Below are 19,257 nucleotides of genomic sequence, written 5' to 3'. Positions count from 1 at the left end.
AAGAGTGCTCCTCTCACCGCCAAAGGGGCCGGTCCGCGCTGCCCATCCCAAGCCACTCACAACAATCCGGGGACACGCGCGATAATGGAGAAGGAGAAGGCGACCGTCAAGGAGGCTGCCGTCAGCCAGGTCACCAGCACCTCCTCCCAGACTCGACCGTCCACCTCTCCCGCCGCTCGGAACGCTGAAGATCTCATCGAAGAGGTTCGGCGCAACAACCCCAATGGAGCCACTCGGACGACTGGTGTCTCGGTTCGCCAGGCAGAGGCCGACTTCGCCGAGCTACAGCGCGAGTTGTCGCACATGTCTCGTGCCAGCCAGGGGCGCAGCCATGGAGACGACGAGAAGGGCTTTCCCAAGGGCGGCTTCCCCTCGTCTGAGGAGACGTTCGAGCAGTTCGATCTGGAAGCCGTTCTGCGAGGCGACCTGGACGCTGAGAGGGAAGCGGGGATCCGGCCGAAGCATATCGGCGTCTACTGGGACGGTTTGACTGTCAAGGGCATGGGTGGACAGACGAACTATGTCAAGACCTTCCCGGACGCGTTTGTCGACTTTTTCGACATCGTCACCCCGGTCAGACGCATGCTCGGCTTGGGCAAGAAGGGAGCCGAGTCCACGCTCTTGGACCACTTCAAGGGCGTCTGCAAGCCTGGCGAGATGATCCTCGTGCTGGGCAAGCCTGGGTCTGGCTGCACGACCTTTCTCAAGACCATTGCAAACCAGCGGTTCGGCTACACCGGAGTTACTGGCGAGGTCCTCTATGGTCCCTTTACCGACAAGGAGTTCATTCAGTACCGCGGCGAGGCCGTCTACAACGAGGAGGACGACGTTCATCATCCGACTCTCACAGTCGAGCAGACGCTTGGCTTTGCGCTGGATGTCAAGATCCCCGGCAAGCTGCCCGCCGGGATCACCAAACAACAGTTCAAGGAGAAGGTCATTACGACCCTTTTGAAGATGTTCAACATCGAGCACACTCGCAAGACGATAGTTGGAAATGCTTACGTGCGTGGTGTGTCCGGCGGCGAGCGAAAGCGTGTATCGATCGCCGAAATGCTAATCAGCAACGCCTGCGTCCTGTCTTGGGATAACAGCACCCGGGGTCTCGACGCCTCGACCGCCCTGGACTTCGTCAAATCGCTCCGTATCCAGACCGATCTTTACAAGACCAGCACATTCGTCTCACTGTACCAGGCTTCCGAGAATATCTACGACTTGTTTGACAAGGTCTTGGTCATTGACGAAGGAAGACAAGTCTATTTCGGCCCGGCTCGCGAAGCCAGGGCTTACTTCGAGGGCCTCGGCTTCGTCCCTCGTCCCAGGCAGACCACGCCCGATTACGTTACCGGCTGCACGGATGCCTACGAGCGCGAGTACCAGGAAGGCCGGTCCCCGGAAAACGCTCCGCACAGTCCGGCCACCCTGGAAGCGGCCTTCAGGGAGTCGAGGTTCGCCAAGGACCTGGACGAAGAGATGGCTGAGTACAAGAAGAAGCTCGCCGAGGAGGCCGACCGTTACGAGGACTTCCGCATTGCGGTTCGCGAGCAGAAGCGCGGCGGGGCGTCCAAGAAGTCCCCCTACTCCGTGGGGTTCCATCAGCAGGTGTGGGCTCTGATGAAGCGGCAGCTGCTGCTCAAGATGCAGGACGTACTCGCTCTGGTTCTCTCGTGGCTCCGCAACGTCATTATCGCTATTGTCCTCGGCACCTTGTATCTCAATCTGGGACACACGTCGGCCAGTGCGTTCAGCAAGGGCGGTCTGCTGTTTATCTCGTTGTTGCATAACGTCTTTAGTTCGTTCTCAGAGCTGGCCGGCACGATGACCGGCCGCGCGGTCGTGAACAAGCACCGGGCGTACGCGTTCCACCGGCCATCGGCGCTGTGGATTGCGCAGATACTCATCGATCAAATCTTTTCTGCCTCGCAAGTCCTCGTCTTCTCGCTGATCGTCTACTTCATGACCAACCTGGCTAGGGACGCCGGCGCCTTCTTCACCTTCTATCTGCTGCTGCTTTCGGCCAACATGTCCATGACCCTGTTCTTCCGGATTCTCGGCTGCATCTCGCCCGACTTCGACTATGCTGTCAAGTTTGCCACGGTCGGCATCACGCTCATGATCACCACTGCCGGTTACCTCATCCAGTGGCAATCCCAACAGGTGTGGTTGCGATGGATCTACTACATCAACATTGTCGGCCTGTCCTTCAGCGCCTTGATGGAGAATGAATTCAGCAGGAGCACCATGACATGCACGGCCGAGTCCCTCATCCCCGCAGGTCCCGAGTATACCGACATCAACCACCAGGTCTGCACCCTCGCCGGATCGCACCCCGGGACGCTTGAGATATCAGGCAACGAATACATCGAGAAGGGCTTCTCATACGCACCCGGTCAACTCTGGCGTGACTGGGGCATTGTTGCGGCAATCATTGTCTTCTTTCTCGTATCAGTAAGTAACATGCGTCTTTAGTGAGTCGTATTGTGCTTACGAGCCGTCGTCGATTAGAACCTTGTCGCCGGCGAGTTCGTGCGTCACGGCATGGGCGGCAACCAGGCCAAGGTGTTCCAGAAGCCGAACGCGGAACGCAAGAAGCTCAACGAGGAGCTGCTTCGGAAGCGGGAGGAGAAGCGCAAGGCCCGCGGGGAGGAGTCGGACTCGTCGGAGCTGAAAATCAAGTCGGAGAGCATCCTCACCTGGGAGAACCTCTGCTACGATGTCCCTGTGCCCGGCGGAACTCGGCGCCTGCTCGACAATGTTTTCGGCTACGTCAAGCCCGGTCAGCTTACGGCCTTGATGGGTGCGTCCGGAGCGGGCAAGACCACACTCCTAGATGTGCTTGCGGCGCGGAAGAACATCGGCGTGATTTCCGGCGACATCTTGGTGGACGGCATCAAGCCGGGCAAGGAGTTCCAACGCGGCACGTCGTACGCCGAGCAACTCGACGTGCACGACCCGACGCAGACGATCCGCGAGGCGCTGCGGTTTTCGGCCGACCTGCGCCAGCCGTTCGAGACGCCGCGCGAGGAGAAGTACCGCTATGTCGAGGAGATCATTGCGCTCTTGGAAATGGAGACATTTGCCGATGCCATCATCGGCTCGCCCGAGGCTGGCCTGACCGTCGAGCAGCGGAAGCGGGTCACGATCGGCGTTGAACTGGCTGCCAAGCCGGAGCTTCTGCTGTTCCTCGATGAGCCGACCTCGGGTCTCGATAGCCAGAGCGCCTTCAACATTGTCCGCTTCCTGAAGAAGCTCGCCGCCGCGGGCCAGGCCATCCTCTGCACCATCCACCAGCCCAACGCTGCCTTGTTTGAGAGTTTTGATCGGCTTTTATTGCTCAAGTCAGGTGGACGGTGCGTCTACTTTGGCGATATCGGCAAGGATGCGTGTGTTCTGAGGGACTACTTGAAGAAACATGGGGCCGAGGCTAAAAGCACCGAGTAAGTGTAGTACTATATGGGATCGAGCCTTTTCTTTTTTTTTTTTTTTTCTTTTTTTTTCTTTTCTTTTTTTCTCTCCTGGCTCCCCGCAACACATCGCGCAAAGGGGATGAATAACCTGGCTAACGCTCTTGGCACAGCAACGTTGCCGAGTTTATGCTCGAAGCCATCGGCGCTGGAAGCTCTCCGCGCATCGGCAACCGCGATTGGGCCGACATCTGGGCCGACAGCCCGGAGTTTGCCAACGTCAAGGACACCATCTCGCAGCTGAAGGAGGCGCGCAAGGCCGCGGGCGCGCAGCGGAACACGTCGCTCGACAAGGAGTACGCCTCGCCGTTCTGGCACCAGGTCAAGGTGGTGGTGCACCGGGCCAACCTGGCGCACTGGCGCACGCCCAACTACCTCTTCACGCGGCTGTTCAACCACTTCGTCATCGCGCTGCTCACGGGCCTGACCTTCCTCAACCTGGACCACTCGCGGCAGTCGCTGCAGTACAAGGTCTTTGTCATGTTCCAGGTCACCGTGCTGCCGGCCCTCATCATCTCGCAGATCGAGGTCATGTACCACGTCAAGCGCGCGCTGTTCTTCCGCGAGCAGTCGTCCAAGATGTACAGCTCCTTCGTCTTCGCCATCTCGCTGCTCGTGGCCGAGATGCCCTACAGCATCCTCTGCGCCGTCTCCTTCTTCCTGCCGCTCTACTACATCCCCGGCATGCAGACCGAGTCGTCGCGCGCCGGCTACCAGTTCTTCATCGTGCTCATCACCGAGATCTTCTCGGTCACGCTGGGGCAGGCCCTGTCGGCGCTGACCCCGTCGCTCTTCATCTCGTCCCAGTTCGACCCCTTCATCTTCGTCACCTTCTCGCTCTTCTGCGGTGTCACCATCCCGGCGCCGCAGATGCCCGCCGGCTACCGCACCTGGCTGTACGAGCTCAACCCCTTCACGCGCCTGATCAGCGGCATGGTGGTCACCGCCCTACACGACCTGCCCGTGCAGTGCAACCCGGAGGAGCTCAACGTGTTCCAGGCGCCGAGCAACACCACCTGCGGTGAGTACATGCGGCCTTTCTTCGAGCGCGGCGGGCCGGGCTACCTCGTCAGCAACGCCACGCAGGACTGCCAGTACTGCGCCTTCAAGGTCGGCGACGAGTTCTACGGCCCGTTGGGCTTGAGCTTCGACCACCGCTGGAGGGATCTGGGCATCTACACTGCGTTCATCGGTAGCAACTTGATTATCTTGTTCATTGCGGTATGTCTTGCTCCTTTTTTCCTCTCATGAGAATCTTGCTCGCCCTCCCGAAATGTACGCTGATGGATTTGACTGACTCCCTCATGCAGAGCCGATTTCTCAACTACAACAAGCGGTGATCGACCGATAGAACTGCTTGGCAAAAGCCTCGGGGGTGATAGAATACCCTCCCGCTTCATTTTCATGCAATAGACGTGGAATTTCTTAGACGTTGGCCTGCTACGGACATTGATTGGATGGATCCGATGATAAGGTCAGGCTTGGTTGGGTGTCTTTGGCCAGAGCAAAAAAAAGACCGTTGCTCTTCTTTTGGGTATTGCTGGCCCCGTTCGCGGCGCCAACGACCAGGCGTTCAAAAATCACTGCATAGCACTGGAGGTGAAGGTGTGTAATTCTGTTGTCTCATGGGTTCCTCAGCGGAGGTGTCTGTTGCCGCCGTACTCGAGCTAGACTTTTGACGATCATATACATAGCACGTAGCAAAGTACTAGTAGGTTAATGAATCCACAAGTCCCATGTACCGCGACAGAGACACAGAAGGGGTGGCGGCAAGATCTGATGCAGCGACTGTTAAGATGAAAAGGTGTACCTAGGTACCGGTAGTAATGACAGTTCAGACTCGACTTGACTACGAGGCCCCTAAGCAAAGAGCTCCAGACCAAACAACCCCAACTAGCACCGTGCAATGATAACAGCCTATCAAGACAGAAACTCGACACAAGGAAAACAATCATCCGATAAGAATAACGTGGGATAAGCCCACGGGTAAGTCATTTCCTCGAAGCCGTGGCCAGGGTGAATACAGCTGCGGAAATCCTTCCTCGCCACTCAAAGACACGGCTACCGTTCCTTACTAGTCTCCACCCATCACGCAGACGGGAGCTCAGATTTCTTCAAACTCAAAACGTTTAGTGGATGATCGAAGGATTTCCCGTCCCGGATTCCGCCGTCGGCTTCGTGGCCGACTCAGTCGCGGGCGCATTGGCGGGCGCAGCGCCAGGGACCGGGCCCTGAGTCTTCTCCCCGCCCGAACCCGACTGCTGCTGCTGGTCGGCGCTGCTGCCCTGCTTCTCGGTCGTGCCCAAGACCTTGTGCAGCCCGAGGCCCTTGTACAGCGACCCGCCGCCCTCTTGCTCCTTCTTGAGATCGGCGAGCCGCTTGGCCTCGTTGTGGATGTCCTGCACCTGCTTGGAGCTGGTCGTGTAGAACTCGACGAGCCTCTTGCCCGTCGGCGTGTCCTTCTTCTGGTAGAAGTACGAGCCCAGCCCCGTGAGCAGCGAGTTGGCGCGCTGCGTGATGCCGTAGCTCTGGTCCGCGGCCCGCGCGCGCTCCGTCGCGTGCCAGTTCTCGTCGAGCGCCTTCAGCTTGTTCATGAAGCGCGTCGAGATGCCGTGCTGCTCGTCCAGCGCAATCGCCTTCTGCAGCGACTGGTCCGCTACCACGTACCCGTGCGCCAGCACCTCGGCCACGATGCGCGAGTACGGCTTCTCCTCCTGCCGGAGCTCGCCCGTGTTGTTGCCGCCCTCCTGGGTGGAGGGCTCCTGGGCCGGCGGTGCGACGTTCTCCCCCGTGATGGTGATCTCGTTGCCGCCGAGGTTGGTGTGGTTGAGCAAGAGCGCTGTGCTGGCTGCCGAGGGCATCTCAAAGGTGACGGTGGCACTCTTGGTTGAGCCCTCAGTTGTGACCTTGATGGAAGCAACCTTGCCGCTGGGGACGGAGAAGGGTTAGCTTAGGGGAGCCAGAAAAGCACATGAGCGCGTTGACTGAGGGCGTCAAGCGACTGTATAGGAGGGTGCGCCAGGGGGGTCGGAGGGCGTCCAGGTGCCTGAACTCACCAGAACTTGAAGAAATCTTCGATTTCGGCATCTGTGGCTTGGGCGCCAATGTTCGTGGCATGAATTGTGGTACTCATCTTGGCGAGGCGATGCTGGATTGCTTTGATAGTTTACGAATCTGCAGTGCTGATGAGCCGAGCTTAGTTTAACGGTTTCGCTGCGTTGTGGAAGAAACTGTCAGATTCAAGTCTTACCTAAGGTTGTGATCTCGCTGGGAAAAGGGAGGAGAGGAAACTGGGCAGCAGTTGCCTTACCTTTTTCTTCAGCAGGACGCGTACTACTCAGGCCAGGAGCAAAGTGGGTGCCAGTGAGCTCTCTAGAGAGGAGGGGCGAACCATGTCGTCACTGCGGGGCAGCTCAGTTGTGGGGCTCTTGCGAGCAACTGCATGCATGTGACAAGCAAACTGACAAACGGTACCTATAACCAAGACACTTTATTTACGAACCATACATGTAGTATCAACTGGAGATGGATGCCTCATCCCTGGTCAGGGTTCGAAACCGTCCGTTTAAACTCCGGGATGAAGGCTACAGGTATAAGGTTGAGTGAACATTCGAAACTTGTAGCATGTATGTACGGATTACTAGTAGTCGCCAAGCCATATCAACGTTACAACTTGGAGTATTACACATCACACAGCCATGGTCAGGCGTTGGGCGAAGCAGCGAGACGTGTTTTCCATGACAGACACTTCCTGACTGACGACTGTACTATAGGACTTCACAGATCACATCAGGTCATCGACTCTCTTGGAGACATGAGTCCTCAATTGGGTGATTCTCTCTAAGATACATTATTCATTGACTACTTAATCATAAAGCCCACTTCCTCTTCCCGACGGGCAAAGCAAGAGGTTTAGGTGTTGACCCGCTTCTCAAACTTCTTATCAACCTCGTCCTCCAACGGACCCCGAGGGTTCGATGAGAGCTTCTGTCTGCCGTCAGCGGGCCGGCTTGGTTACAGCCTTGGAGGAGTACCAACCTCTAGAGCATCCTTGTTGGCATCCTTCTTGTGCGAGGCGTCATCGGTGCCGGTTCCTGATGCGGGAACGTCGTGCATCTGCTTGCCCGAGGACCGCGAAGGGGGAGGCGACTGGCCGCGCTCAGCTGAATCGGAAGGCATGATGATGGCAGAGTTTATTCGCCTCGGAATGTCTAGAACATCCCCAGGTGAGTTAGCTGCCGTATGCGAACAGCTGACGACACATGTCTTAGGAGTTGACATACACTGTTGTTGTTGTTGAGTTTTGGGGACGTTGGTAGTTTGTCAAATTGACTGTTGTAGCTTGCAAGTTGGGAAATAGAGCTGAAAACCGGTGCGATTTAAATATCTATACGAGGCATACAGCCTTCCCACGGTATGCAACTTGATCTCATCCGGCTCGTCCTATCCGGATCCCTCAACCCATTACATCATTGACCCGTCTCGCATACCCCTCCCACCATGCTCGGGATCCACTTATCGCAGCTTCCGACGACCCACTCATGAACCGGCAGTTGCGGGCCTGCTCGGCAACGGCGGGGCTGAAGCCGATCCACCGCTTGTTGGACCCTCCTTCTGTTCAACCCAGTGGAAACGCCACCTTGGGTTGTGTTAGAACGCCATTCGCTGGCCGTGTTTATCGCTCTGACCACGAGTGTCAAACGCATTTCCGCCTTCTCCATTCTCGGCCTCAACTACGCGGCCAGAGCCTCAAGCAGTTCGGGAGTTGACGCTCTGCTACGACGTCGCCATGCCCGATCTCAACTCAGTTCCGCCGTCTCCCCACTTCCTCGCCGCGTCGTCGCGTAGTTCCTCTGCGCAGCAAAACCCCCAACCGCCTGCGCCGGGTTCGCCTTCGTTACACATCCTTCCTTCGAATCAGAGCACCGTCAACCCGCCTGTCGCATCCCTTTTACCGTCGCCGCGTCTTCCGTTAGCCGGCTCGTTTATAGGGCCGTCCATGGGCGACAATACCGGCGTAGGCGCGGGGCCGGGGCCCTCGCGGCATCCACGTCCTCTGACCGCTGCCGACCTTCATCTGCAGCTGGAGAAGGAGCAGGAGGCTGTGGTATGTTGTATGTGCGATGACCGACTCGCATTATCTGACTTTGCCTCGTCCAGGTCAACCGCCTAAGCCGCGAACTCTCGATCCTTCGCGCCGCCCAGAACGCGTCTGTCGCTTCAAACGCTTCCTCCACCTCGGCGACGACATCGGGAATTGAGCCCGGACCGACTAGCCACTACCCGCCCGTCCGCCACCACCGCACGTCCTCGAGCGCCAGCACGCGCAGCGTCGCCGCCAACGTCGGCTCGGTCACGGGTACCTCCCTGGGCGGCATCTCCTCTCCCGCCCCGATCCGCCCCACCGCACAGCCGCCTATCGCAATCGGAGGTATCTCGCTCAGCAGACAGAATAGCAGCGCCTCCCGCCGCAGCAGGACCGGATCCCCCTCCCCGGCCACATCTTACTCCCTCTCCGGCAGCTACACACAGCACCACCACATCAGCGAGCCCGGCTCATTACCAGGGTATTTCAGCGCGAGGGTACCTGCGCCGGTTCGCTCGCTGTCAGGCAACACTCCGGCCACCAGCAGCACGCCAGCGATACCGACCCCGGGGTCAACATCAACAACGACTACCCCGTCTGTGATGACAACCACAAGCGAGTTGTCACCCGGGATACTACCCGCCACGTCGCGGTTCGAGGAGGCTGCGCTGCGGCGCGCCGAGCTGGAAGAAGTCAAGCGGGAGAACGAGGCGTTGCGGCGCAGGGTGCGTGAGTTGGAACGGCTGGTGCGAGAGGCCGCTGAGCAGCAGCGGCGGAGTCAAGGTCTGGGTCAAGGTCAAGAGGGGCAGGGGGAAGCCCCCGGGTCGAGAACGGCTGAGACCGCGCTGCGCTCTGCGGTGAGTGTGACTGGGGTCGGCGTGCCAGAGGAGGAGGTTAAGGTTGGTGAGAGCGCGGCGAGTGATGGATTAGGGAGGGGGAGGGAGCGGGAGAGGGAGTGATGCGCTCGCTTGACGGGGTTCTTCTCATTCTCTTCGGTTCCCTTCTCTAGTCTGCTTGCTCTTGTCGTATGCTTTTAACTTGCCTTTATCTTGCTTTGGTTTCGGCTGGAACATGGCGTTCTGCTTGTCGCTCCTTGACTGTGGACTGGGCTGGTATTCATTATCCTGGTTTGTTGAGGTTGATGGGCTTTCGATTCTAGGGTATATGCGTTGGGAAAAGTCAGGGGGTTCTTGGGCGTTTCTGTCTGTCTGGTTACGGGACTGTGTTGTTCTTTTCGAACAGGGGCCTTACAGAAAGGACGACTCTGGAGAAAAGGAGTGTGCATTACTGGAATAATGGGCACCTATTGTTGTTGGTTACCACTCGACTACCGTGTGAGCATTCAGTTCCTTGCTCTGCGGAGCATCGAAGCAAGGTCCTTATGTGGGAGTAGCAACAAGAGATCGATTCTCAAGCTGCGCTGCAAGCACTACGCCGAGGCTCCTGCGGCTCATACGAAGCTTTGACTTTGATCGATCGGATCAAAGAAAGATGGTAGCAGAAAGTTGACAAGGCCTTTTAGTCCTCGCCAACTCTTTTGTCAGCCAGAACGGATGTCGGTTGTCTGGCACTGGTCCCAGGTCGCTAATTCTCCAGCACGTCAATAATCCCAAACAGAGCTTTCAAGTGACTTCGAACAATAGCTTACATCGCTTCGGCCAAGATCTATTGGGAAAACCAATTCACAAGCGGTTCGGTGCTTCTCGAACGATGAACAATGCAGAACCATCCATCATGAAACTAGGCCTCAGATTCCCCATGTATCCCATGCACAAGGGCTTTCCAGAAGTCCCATGTCACCACGGCGTCTATTCTTCTTGATCTTATTCAGTTCAATGCGTCTAAAAGCGGCATTCATGTGACACATTTAAAGATGCCACCAAAGCTCGTGTAGTCGGTCGAACACTGCTTTCTTCATCGCCATCCTTTCTTTCACCACCCCTAACACCCTATCGGTCAAACAGTCACGATGTCGGACCACTACGAGACTATGGCCAAATATCTCTACGATTGCGGTTGGGAAACCATCGCCAAACGCCCCCTGCGACACCGAGACACTAACCCGGAAGACACTAACATGGAGACCCGCACATTCCTGAACTATCTCACTGTCCAGGATGCAGGTTTACCACCTCCTTCACGCCCGACACAGGCGAAGTCGGCAGTTGCTGAAAAGGCCAGGGATCCGCGAAAGGTGAGCTTTGCACCCGACACACAAGAGCCAGTTGCCAGGTCAAGAAGATATTATTCGGCATCGCCTCCTCCTCGAAGCTCAACAGGTAGCTCGGAGCGAGTTGCCGGGCCCAAGCGCTATTCGGCGTCGCCTCTTCGACGGTTACCTGGCCCGAGTAGGCCCAGCAGCCGGTCAATCAGCCCCATCACCAGCCCGAGAACATTTTCGTCGCGCGCCTTCAAGTTGTCCGTGCCGTGGCCGAGTCAAGCCTCGCCCGTGGAATGGTACGGCGTGGTCCCCGTCCTGCGCGACCAGGCCACGCACGCAGTCCTCTCGCACTGCGCGCCATGGTCGTGGGTTTCCGACCCCGTCCCCTCGGCCGCAGAGGAGCAAGCCCTGTGGCAGCAGATCGTCTACCGCCCCATCGACCTCGCGGCCAAGCTCTGGGCGCTCAACCGGCACAACGCCGGCCTCCGGCGATCGCTCGAGTCCTTTGCCACATCCTTGCACATCGCCGCCAACCACGCATCAGCAGCCATCACCTCGACACTGATGATACCTCCCAGCAGGTGGTGGTGGTGGTACCAGGATCACTTCGAGGACTGGGTCTGGACCATGTGGTCCGTCAGAGCCCGGCTCGAGAAGCTGCTCAAAGCTCTCAAGAAAGCCCTCGCCCGCCGCGAGGAGATGGTGCGTCTCATGGACAAGATCAAGGCTCTCGCGACAGAACTACTACTACTAGCGGCAACAGCCGAGCCCGAGCCCGAGCCCAAGCCTAAACATACACTTGCCGTCTACGTCTACTACCTGCTCCGCCTGTTTAAATAGCCCGCCGCTGCAACTCCAAAATCGCCTACCTGTCTAGCATCCGGCATGGTTGGTTTCTGTGCTGCGCTGCTCCCCGCGTTGGAGGCGGTGGAGAAGGGGATGGACAGGCTAGTGACGACGGCGATGGTGGGTGATACAATAAGGTGTTTGGAGGCGATGCGGGAGGCGGCGGATCGTCTTATTGGCCTCGCCAATGCCAACGGGGTGTCGTTGGCGGCGACAATGACGACGCAGAATACAGACAGCGAGGGGTTATTATTACCGGACGAGACTGAAAGAAACGAGGAGGGGAGGATGTATGAATTGGAGAAAAGGGGCGATCACGGAGAGGAGGATAAGAAAAGCGAGGATGACAAGAGAAACGAGGAGGATATGGCAGAGGACGACGATAAGGCAGAAGACGTTGATAAGATGAAGAAAGAGAAACAAGGAAATGATGAGGTTGTTGGAACGCTAGAGAAGGTTGCGGCGTGGTATCGACGGGTATTGGACAAGGAGGGCGCTTTGAGTTCCATGCGCGGGAAAGGCTCCAGCGCGAGAGCAGGAGATAGAAGAGAAAAGAGATGGTTGGGAAGAGGTTTGCAGAATTCACAAGAATTCTGGGAAGGACAGAGCGGGTATATCGGGGGTTGGATGATGTGATGGGCGGGCTGGAGGCGGGAGCCAAGGTCATGAGACAGGGTGTATAAGTAGCGGCCCACCGTGGTTCATTGTTTGGATAGCTGAAGGCGGGAATTTTTCTGTTTCTTTCCCCCTTCTCTCTCGGTCTTCTTCATTTTCTCCATTTTCTCCATCTCTTCTACTTCGGCTCGTTTGTTTGGTCATGCGTCGGACGACAGGACGCAGAGGCGCATATCCCTTGTAGGATACGGCAAATCGTGAATAATCGGCGATACTAGGTTACTGCAAACCTATTTCATAGTCGGAATAGAGATGGTTGGTTCTAGTAGGATGGTTTGATGGGATCTTGCAACGATGAGACAAAGTGAGTATCGTCCGCACATATACGGAGTATGCCAGCGGCTGCCTCGATTCCCGGTGGCTGGGCTTGAAACTGGGCAGTTTCATCGCTGCTGAGTGGCTGCAGGAGACCGGGATGTCCGTGACTCATTTCTAGGATACAATGATGCTCTCCGTAATGAATGTACCTACCCTCGCTACCATATGTAAACTACTAGTAGAAGAGCCTCAAGCTTCCCATCACCAACTGGCCAGGGTGCTGCGTGTCCCGCTATATAGACCAATCGGAAATGCCCCGTGGACTGCGGTGACAAGCTCATTGGCTCAACGAGGGCTATAAACACCTACATCGGTGTTTCCGCTAGGAGATCGAGTATATAATTACAGGTTGTGTGTTAGAATTGCGTGGAGGCTGCCAGGGGGACCGGGGTGGCCGGGCGGTAATGATGCAGTTTGGACGGTGTTATCAGGCATTCATGCACTGGTTCTATCATCTCGGGTACCAGCCCCCGGACAGGGCTACAACCTATACCGTCATCGTTCCTTCAAAAACAATGAGCCATAATGAGCTCTTGTCGCTCTACAGACGAGAAGCTACATCTCCCCGTACTAGCAGACGAGGCACTGTACAGACAATGCTGTAGTTGTACAGAATACCGACTCCACGTACAGTGCGGTTGCTGCCTTGGATCGCGTATTGCGTCCTGCATGCGAGTGCTTTTGTATCCACTAGTTTCCCTCGTACTACGTGAGAGCGGCCGCCGGAATCAACAGAGTGCCTCACTTGCGGCTGTTGAAGAAGCGAATCCGGCAGACCGGCGGATCGGTCGATGTCGCTTGACTATCATAATACCCATGCGGGCGCTGTCACTAGTATTCCCAGTAGTCCTGCAGCATGTTATAGTGACCTACAGGCTACAGCAACCTTAAGGTCCAGGAATCCCAGACTCCAGGGCAGTCCATGCCCTGCCGCTGCTCTGGGAGGGTAACCTTGGACATGCTATCGTGTTCCTAATAGTTGCCGATTCCCTTCTTTTCCTTGACCAGTCCTCCCGTTCTCTTATTAACTTTATCCTGAAGGAGGAGACAGACTCTCTCTCTCTCTCTGCTTCATCTGCCACCGCCGCCCTCAAGCCTATAGTATCGCCCACCTTCCAACGATGGACGAGTCGGACGATTGGAAGAGTACAATCGATCACAAACGTGAACAGCTGCGCAACGAGCTGCAGAACCTCGTGCGCGCGGTGTGGGGGCCGGTCCTCGCCGATCTTGACAAGATTCTCACAGACGGGCTTCAGCGAGCAAGAGACGTGGCCCGAGACGCTATAAACACTTGGTCCGGGCGAAGTGATGAGGTAAAGGGTCATATGAGCGCATCCCTCAGGAGCCTTTTCCCCGACGGCGACGAGGCGAACGCACTTTACTACGAGATACTAGCTAGCGGAATCACCAGCGAGCAGCAGCTGGCAAGACTCACCGCCCTGGTCACGGAGTTAGACCGGAGCACTAAGACCCGTATCGGCTCTGTTGCACTGGACGCTGCCGATGTGTCCCCTGCTGCAGTAGCCTCCGACACGGATGGCGCTAAGAAAGTTGGCAATGGCAATGGCGGTGGCCGTGGTGAAACCGAAGATCGGTGCGCTAGTCAAGGCACCGGCAATAGCACCTCCTCTCGGGCAAGTGCCATCGAACGATCGACTGACATTGTGCTGGTCTCGGTGGTGGCTAACTTGTGGGTGTTTTACAGAAGACCCGGAACTACGATACGAGCGAAGCTATTCCCGGGGCGAAGAGAGCACGGCGCAATTACAGACTCGGCAACATCAACGTCAAGGAGAAAGGCAAACAGAAGCAGAACGGGACGTCGAACCTAGCGCCTATACACTACCGTTGTGCTCAAGAAAGGAGAAACTCTACTGTGCCTTCCTGTGGCCCCGCGGTCGATAACCCTAGGATGCCGATGCCCGACATGGGCACAGAACTCCACGAGCCCTCGCCGGGCACACACGGAACCGGCCAGGAGCTAGAGGGAGAGAATAACGAATCGCTTCTGGTACGCCCGACTTAGTTTCGTGCAGTTGCCCACCCGCCCTTCAGCCTTCCAGTTTCTCTGTTATTTTTGTACCCCTTGTGTCACCTTTCTTCACCCATTCCATCATCCATCATCCATTCCTCCCGCCTAAACGGACCCACCCAGGTTGAGCCCTCGGCTGCAGCGAACGGCGCCCAACCCTCGGCGACTACCACGGCCGGTGCTCAAGGAGCCTTAGCTGCGATGCAGCAACCCATCGCGCGCACGTTGCCGCTCGAGGCACAGTGTGAGCTGGCCCCGGCTTTCAATCCGGCCTATTATGCCATCACCTATCTAGGGCCAACGCCCGCCCCGCTGCCCGGCCAGGACTACCTGGCCCGGGGGGACATACTGCCGGTGATGCTCGCTGGCCAGCCAGTTGGAGCGCCACCGCTGATGTACGCCGCCGTCTATCCCACCGGTCTCCCGCTTCAACCTCTTCTCGGCGAACAGCCCTGAGTGGGGACCCCCGTATCTCTCGCATGGCACTTTCCACTTAGAGGTCGGCTGTCCAGGGGCTAACTTGCATATTGCTGCCTCGAGAGAAGATGATGAGCCCCGCGATTAGCCAGATCGTGGATGCCGCCGCCGCAGAATGGTCCGGGTTTGGCACAGTCACTGTCTCCGCGCCGTCACCAGAATGGGGATAATGTTTTCCGGCGGGCAACATGGACAATCACACGTCGGTATACATTTCGGGGGGGCGAACATGGGCGTCGGTGGCCAACATAATACTAAACACGTGCACATACCATACCTACGGTACCTATGTGTCGGGATATCAGACCATAATGGTGGAGTGTATACTAAGCCATTTATCATTCTTAACCTTACCTTCGGAGGCTCCCATTGCAATATTTAGAGTCCAGCTTCTTTATGCCTCGACCTTCGCGCCAACGTGCAAGGGGCAGAGAGATCGACGTATAGCGCCGCTTCCAAAGAGGTTCAAGACGCTAGGAATTGCAAGAGCTATGTCCGAGGTGCTTTTACATCTTTGCAGTTAGCGACAGACCATCTACGCTCCAAAAGACCACATAATATACAAGAAACAATCTTTGCCATCGCCTCCTCACACAGAGCGCCGTCTTTCACAATCTGGGGGAGGCATTCTCGAAAAGCAGAAACGTAGTTGAGGTCGAGAAGGCGGTCCTAAGCCCCCAATAGTACTACCTTCAGCTATGTCTTGCTTGCCTCTAGAAAGAGGGTTTGCCCAATAGTTATTACATCTTACCTACAGGACAACCATATGAATGTTAGTTCTTAGTGCCGACCTTACATCAATTCTCTTACTTCGTTACGTAGCTGAAACAATAGACTATACCTCGGATGCGTTATAGCACATTAACTTAACGCAAGGCATTAGAGCCAGCTGGGTGTATTACTGCCTTCTTCCCTCAGGGAGAACGGTCGCGCCACTATAATAAAGGCAGAAATATTTGGGCTGGCGCCGCGAGCCCAGACCAGCGCCGTCGTCAACGTACCCGCTATGCTATTACACGCCCGACAGTTATACCTGACTCGCAGCTATGACCCACCGTGGACTCCCTCGAGGGAGTCCACGGTGGGTCACAAATCAGCCAAGTCACGCCAGTCACGCCAGTCACACCAGTCACGCCAGTCAGCCAAGTCACCCCAGTCAGCCAAGCTGTCGCGCATAAGGTAGGTTGGTAGGTACATCGACCGTATTATGTACGCTCCTTTGAGTATTCGAATTCAACCCGCATTCAATCAAGTGGACTGAGAGGACATCGCCGGAGACGGATAGAATAATACTTACCACGGCAGTTACCACCTTCCGACCGGATTGTGACAAGCAGATTATCACCACTTGGGATCGTTAAAGGGCTGACGGGTACCTTTTTGTTAAAGGAGCAGGGGGCTGGGCGTTACCTCGGCGAAGCGGCTGGAAGAGTAGCCTTGTATTGTACACTACCTTAGCCAATGGAGCTCGCTCAAGAGGCCCGAAGTCCGCCTTCTGCTGCTCCCAGAACTTCCTGAAGCAGTGGCATATCCGACGGAGTCACACGTGTAGATCATGCCGTACCGGTGCATGAGACGTCTTGCGGGACGCAAAGAGGGTATCCTATCCTCATAAGTGCAATACCAAAAGTTGCGCTATACCGGCACAATCGAGGCCAGCGTTCGGCGCGACCTCGAACACGGAGACCACCTGTCCATCCATCCAAGAACGCCATTCGCAGCCAAAGTTCCCGTACTGGGATAGCCCGTATATCAGGTTGATACATAACCCCAGATACCAAACAGGGCATCGGTTCCCGAGATAGTATCTTCCTCCCCCTTGGTGACCGCCGCTTTGCGTAGACGGGAACCAGACTCACATCCTCACGCCCCTGACACTGACCCCTGACCCTCCGGCCCCTTTCCCGTCCCCTTCCCTCACCTCAAACACGGCAATCCCACCATCCACATCACCAACGAACAAAAACCCGCCGTCCGCCGAGAAGCACATCTCGGTCACCTTGCTCAGGTCCGACAGGTGATTCTGCACCCCGCTCTCCATGTACCCGGCCTCTGGATCAGGCCAGCACCACAGCTGCCGTCCCGTCATGGCATCCAGAAGCGCCAGACACCCCCTCGCGCCGCTTTCCACGCCGCGCGCGTCGCAGTAGGCGACAAACCTGCAGTCGGGCGAGACACACGACATAGCGTTGGGGATACGGAAGGTCTTCGTCGAGGAGGCAGAGAAGTCCCAGACCAGCACATGGCGGTACGGTACCGGGACGGGCACGAGGTTGTACCCGTTCCCGCCGCGGTCGGCCGGGATCGGGACGGCGCGGTAGGAGGCCGGGATCCAGATGGAGACTGCTACGGACCCGTAGGTGGCAAGCCCGGACGGCAGCGCGGTGTCGATTTCGCTGTGCTGCCAGGGAGCGACGACTTTGTAAGGGGTGTCTGACGGCGCGCCGTCGTGGATTTCCCACGCTGTGAGCAGGGTCTCGCGCTCGGGCGGCGGGTGGCCGAGGCGGGGTGGCCGGGGCCCGGACGCGGTCACGAGGAGCGGGCCTGTGGCGGAAAAGGCCAGCTCGGGGTATTTGGGCATGATGGGGAGGTTGGCCTTTCGGAATTCGATGGTGCGGGACTTCTTAAATGGCTTCTTGGAGTGGGTCGACGCATAGAGATCCAGCGTGTCGTTGTCGCCGTTGTAGATTGCCAAAGGGCACCAGCCAGCTTCCATGACGTTAGATCGGACTGCGGCCCAGCGGTTAGCGTTGTCGATGGTCTGGAGCTTCTTCTTCTTGCCCCAGTCCCAGATTTCCAGTGTATCGCCGAACCCGGTGGCAATTGCGATCAAGTTGGAGGGCTCGGACAGGATCGCGTGACTGCGGACAAAATACTCGCGCGAGCGCGGTTGGGCGGTGGTGTAGCAGGATATCTTGAGGTTATTTTGCACTTCGCCACTGCCGACGGACCATATCCTGATGATGTTGTTCCCATGCTTGCTGGCCAGGGTTGCGGAGGTCGTGGAGATGTCAAAGAAGAAAACCGAAGGCTCTTTAAGCGGCTTCTCGTTCGAGACCAGCTGTTTCCAGGGCACCAGGTTCACAGGCGAGGAGCTGTGTTGCGGCTGCGTCGCTTGTAGCGCTGTGCGGAACTCGGCAAGCGGCGCTGGCGGTGTTACCAGTGCCGCGGGGGTGGACGGCGTTACGCTGGCGCTACCAGATGTGGACACCCGCTCCAGCGTGCTGCCCCTTGAGGACTGAGAGTAACGGGATGTATCCCCTGATCCCGGCTCTGAACTGTCAATCGACGGCTGCGACGAGACGCGGCACGAGCTCTGGCGCACCGGGAGTGGCGGGAGCGGCTTGGTAAGGGGCGGCTGCTTTTGGGCGGGGTACAGGCTGTAGCCAGCCGATGAACCCCTGGACGGCCGTCTTTCGGATGCGTACGAATCTTTGCGGTGAAACCTTGGGGTGCTGGGAGGCTGCATCGACCCTGACGTCGACATGCGCTCTGTAAACCCGTAGGGGGAAAAGCGGAGTTGGTCATCCTCGCCAGGATACCTCGGTGACTCGGGACTGCGCGGTACCGGCATCGAACCCGACGAGGGAATTCTGCGTCGTCCATCGAACCGCTCGTCCACGGACGATGACACCGAGGGTGCACGGCGCGAGAAGTTGGATCCTGCTGTGTTCAACCTGCCAAGTGTCTCTCTGGCATCTACAGTCAGCCGCCGCACGCACCGCACACTAGCTCCTGGCATTCAAGCTTACACCATATCGTCCAATTCGTCTGTGGTGTGCGCATATGGCTCCATCTCCGCTGCCCTGGTGCTGATGGCGCTCACGATATGCCGCGTGCAGCCAATGCAGTGCTAGACTGCTTTCGAATTTGGAGTTGGAAGCGGGATCAAGATCAGCGTGTTAAGGCCCTGGCCGTTTGGCGATCCTTTCCCTTTGCCCGAGATAGTGTTGTAGTAGTGGTGTGGCAGCTACATACAGTGCTGGAACTGAGACAAAAAGACTCGGGTAGCCACGAGGGATGGCGCAGGCACGCGAGGATAAAGACGGGAATCTCGCGTGGCAAATGGGGGAGCTGCTCAATGCGGAGGGCATTTTCTGGTCACTCCGGCTGGAAGGCTCAACTTTGTCGTGTTGCTGCTTGGTCTCCTCATTTGGGACCTTTCAGGCTAGAGTCGGCTCGCAGCCAATGACCT

At 57.2% G+C, this 19,257-nt stretch overlaps 7 protein-coding genes across 7 annotated transcripts; 4 read left to right on the top strand and 3 right to left on the bottom strand.

Moving 5' to 3' along the window:
- Positions 1-84: 84 nt before the first annotated feature.
- Positions 85-4,804, top strand: B0T15DRAFT_402125 (ABC-2 type transporter-domain-containing protein; the record flags this gene model as incomplete). Its single annotated transcript, XM_062865140.1, has 4 exons — positions 85-2,448; positions 2,506-3,437; positions 3,578-4,685; positions 4,775-4,804. The coding sequence occupies 4 exons, from the start codon at positions 85-87 to the stop codon at positions 4,802-4,804; spliced, it is 4,434 nt and encodes a 1,477-aa protein (XP_062719003.1).
- Positions 4,805-5,593: 789 nt separating this feature from the next.
- On the bottom strand, positions 5,594-6,597 carry B0T15DRAFT_513425 (uncharacterized protein; the record flags this gene model as incomplete). Its single annotated transcript, XM_062868036.1, has 2 exons — positions 5,594-6,392; positions 6,521-6,597. The coding sequence occupies 2 exons, from the start codon at positions 6,595-6,597 to the stop codon at positions 5,594-5,596; spliced, it is 876 nt and encodes a 291-aa protein (XP_062719002.1).
- A 669-nt stretch (positions 6,598-7,266) lies between these two features.
- On the bottom strand, positions 7,267-7,907 carry B0T15DRAFT_539562 (uncharacterized protein). Its single transcript, XM_062869739.1, has 3 exons — positions 7,748-7,907; positions 7,503-7,675; positions 7,267-7,451 (listed from the first exon to the last, which is right to left on the bottom strand). The coding sequence occupies exons 2-3, from the start codon at positions 7,641-7,643 to the stop codon at positions 7,377-7,379; spliced, it is 216 nt and encodes a 71-aa protein (XP_062719001.1). The 5' UTR covers positions 7,644-7,675; positions 7,748-7,907; the 3' UTR covers positions 7,267-7,376.
- A 346-nt stretch (positions 7,908-8,253) lies between these two features.
- Positions 8,254-9,509, top strand: B0T15DRAFT_495786 (uncharacterized protein; the record flags this gene model as incomplete). Its single annotated transcript, XM_062867123.1, has 2 exons — positions 8,254-8,571; positions 8,625-9,509. 2 exons carry the CDS (start codon positions 8,254-8,256, stop codon positions 9,507-9,509), a joined length of 1,203 nt encoding a protein of 400 aa, XP_062719000.1.
- Positions 9,510-10,456: 947 nt separating this feature from the next.
- Positions 10,457-11,640, top strand: B0T15DRAFT_267502 (uncharacterized protein). Its single transcript, XM_062863424.1, has one exon. It carries the CDS (start codon positions 10,520-10,522, stop codon positions 11,549-11,551), a length of 1,032 nt encoding a protein of 343 aa, XP_062718999.1. The 5' UTR covers positions 10,457-10,519; the 3' UTR covers positions 11,552-11,640.
- B0T15DRAFT_495784 (uncharacterized protein) lies at positions 11,597-15,041 on the top strand (the record flags this gene model as incomplete). Its single annotated transcript, XM_062867122.1, has 4 exons — positions 11,597-12,013; positions 13,723-14,103; positions 14,259-14,564; positions 14,709-15,041. The coding sequence occupies 4 exons, from the start codon at positions 11,597-11,599 to the stop codon at positions 15,039-15,041; spliced, it is 1,437 nt and encodes a 478-aa protein (XP_062718998.1).
- Positions 15,042-16,429: 1,388 nt separating this feature from the next.
- B0T15DRAFT_504465 (uncharacterized protein) lies at positions 16,430-19,255 on the bottom strand. The gene is made up of 2 exons (XM_062867499.1): positions 18,815-19,255; positions 16,430-18,754 (listed from the first exon to the last, which is right to left on the bottom strand). The coding sequence occupies exons 1-2, from the start codon at positions 18,856-18,858 to the stop codon at positions 16,918-16,920; spliced, it is 1,881 nt and encodes a 626-aa protein (XP_062718997.1). The 5' UTR covers positions 18,859-19,255; the 3' UTR covers positions 16,430-16,917.
- Between the last annotated feature and the right edge of the window lie 2 nt (positions 19,256-19,257).

The sequence above is a fragment of the Chaetomium strumarium genome (genome assembly GCF_033439665.1).
Source record: "Chaetomium strumarium strain CBS 333.67 chromosome Unknown B0T15scaffold_6, whole genome shotgun sequence".
Lineage (NCBI taxonomy): Eukaryota > Fungi > Ascomycota > Sordariomycetes > Sordariales > Chaetomiaceae > Chaetomium > Chaetomium strumarium.
This window is presented reverse-complemented; position numbering and strand designations above follow the sequence as displayed.

What these genes read in the sequence shown, in the direction of transcription:
- B0T15DRAFT_267502 (XM_062863424.1), top strand. Translation starts at nt 10,520, where the DNA reads ATGTCGGACCACTACGAGACTATGGCCAAATATCTCTACGATTGCGGT.
- B0T15DRAFT_504465 (XM_062867499.1), bottom strand. Translation starts at nt 18,858, where the DNA reads ATGGAGCCATATGCGCACACCACAGACGAATTGGACGATATGGT. An exon ending in GACGAATTGGACGATATGGT is followed by an intron (nt 18,755 to 18,814) that starts GTAAGCTTGAAT and finishes TGTAGATGCCAG; the next exon opens with AGAGACACTTGGCAGGTTGA.
- B0T15DRAFT_539562 (XM_062869739.1), bottom strand. Translation starts at nt 7,643, where the DNA reads ATGCCTTCCGATTCAGCTGAGCGCGGCCAGTCGCCTCCCCCTTCGCGG. An exon ending in CCAACAAGGATGCTCTAGAG is followed by an intron (nt 7,452 to 7,502) that starts GTTGGTACTCCT and finishes GACGGCAGACAG; the next exon opens with AAGCTCTCATCGAACCCTCG.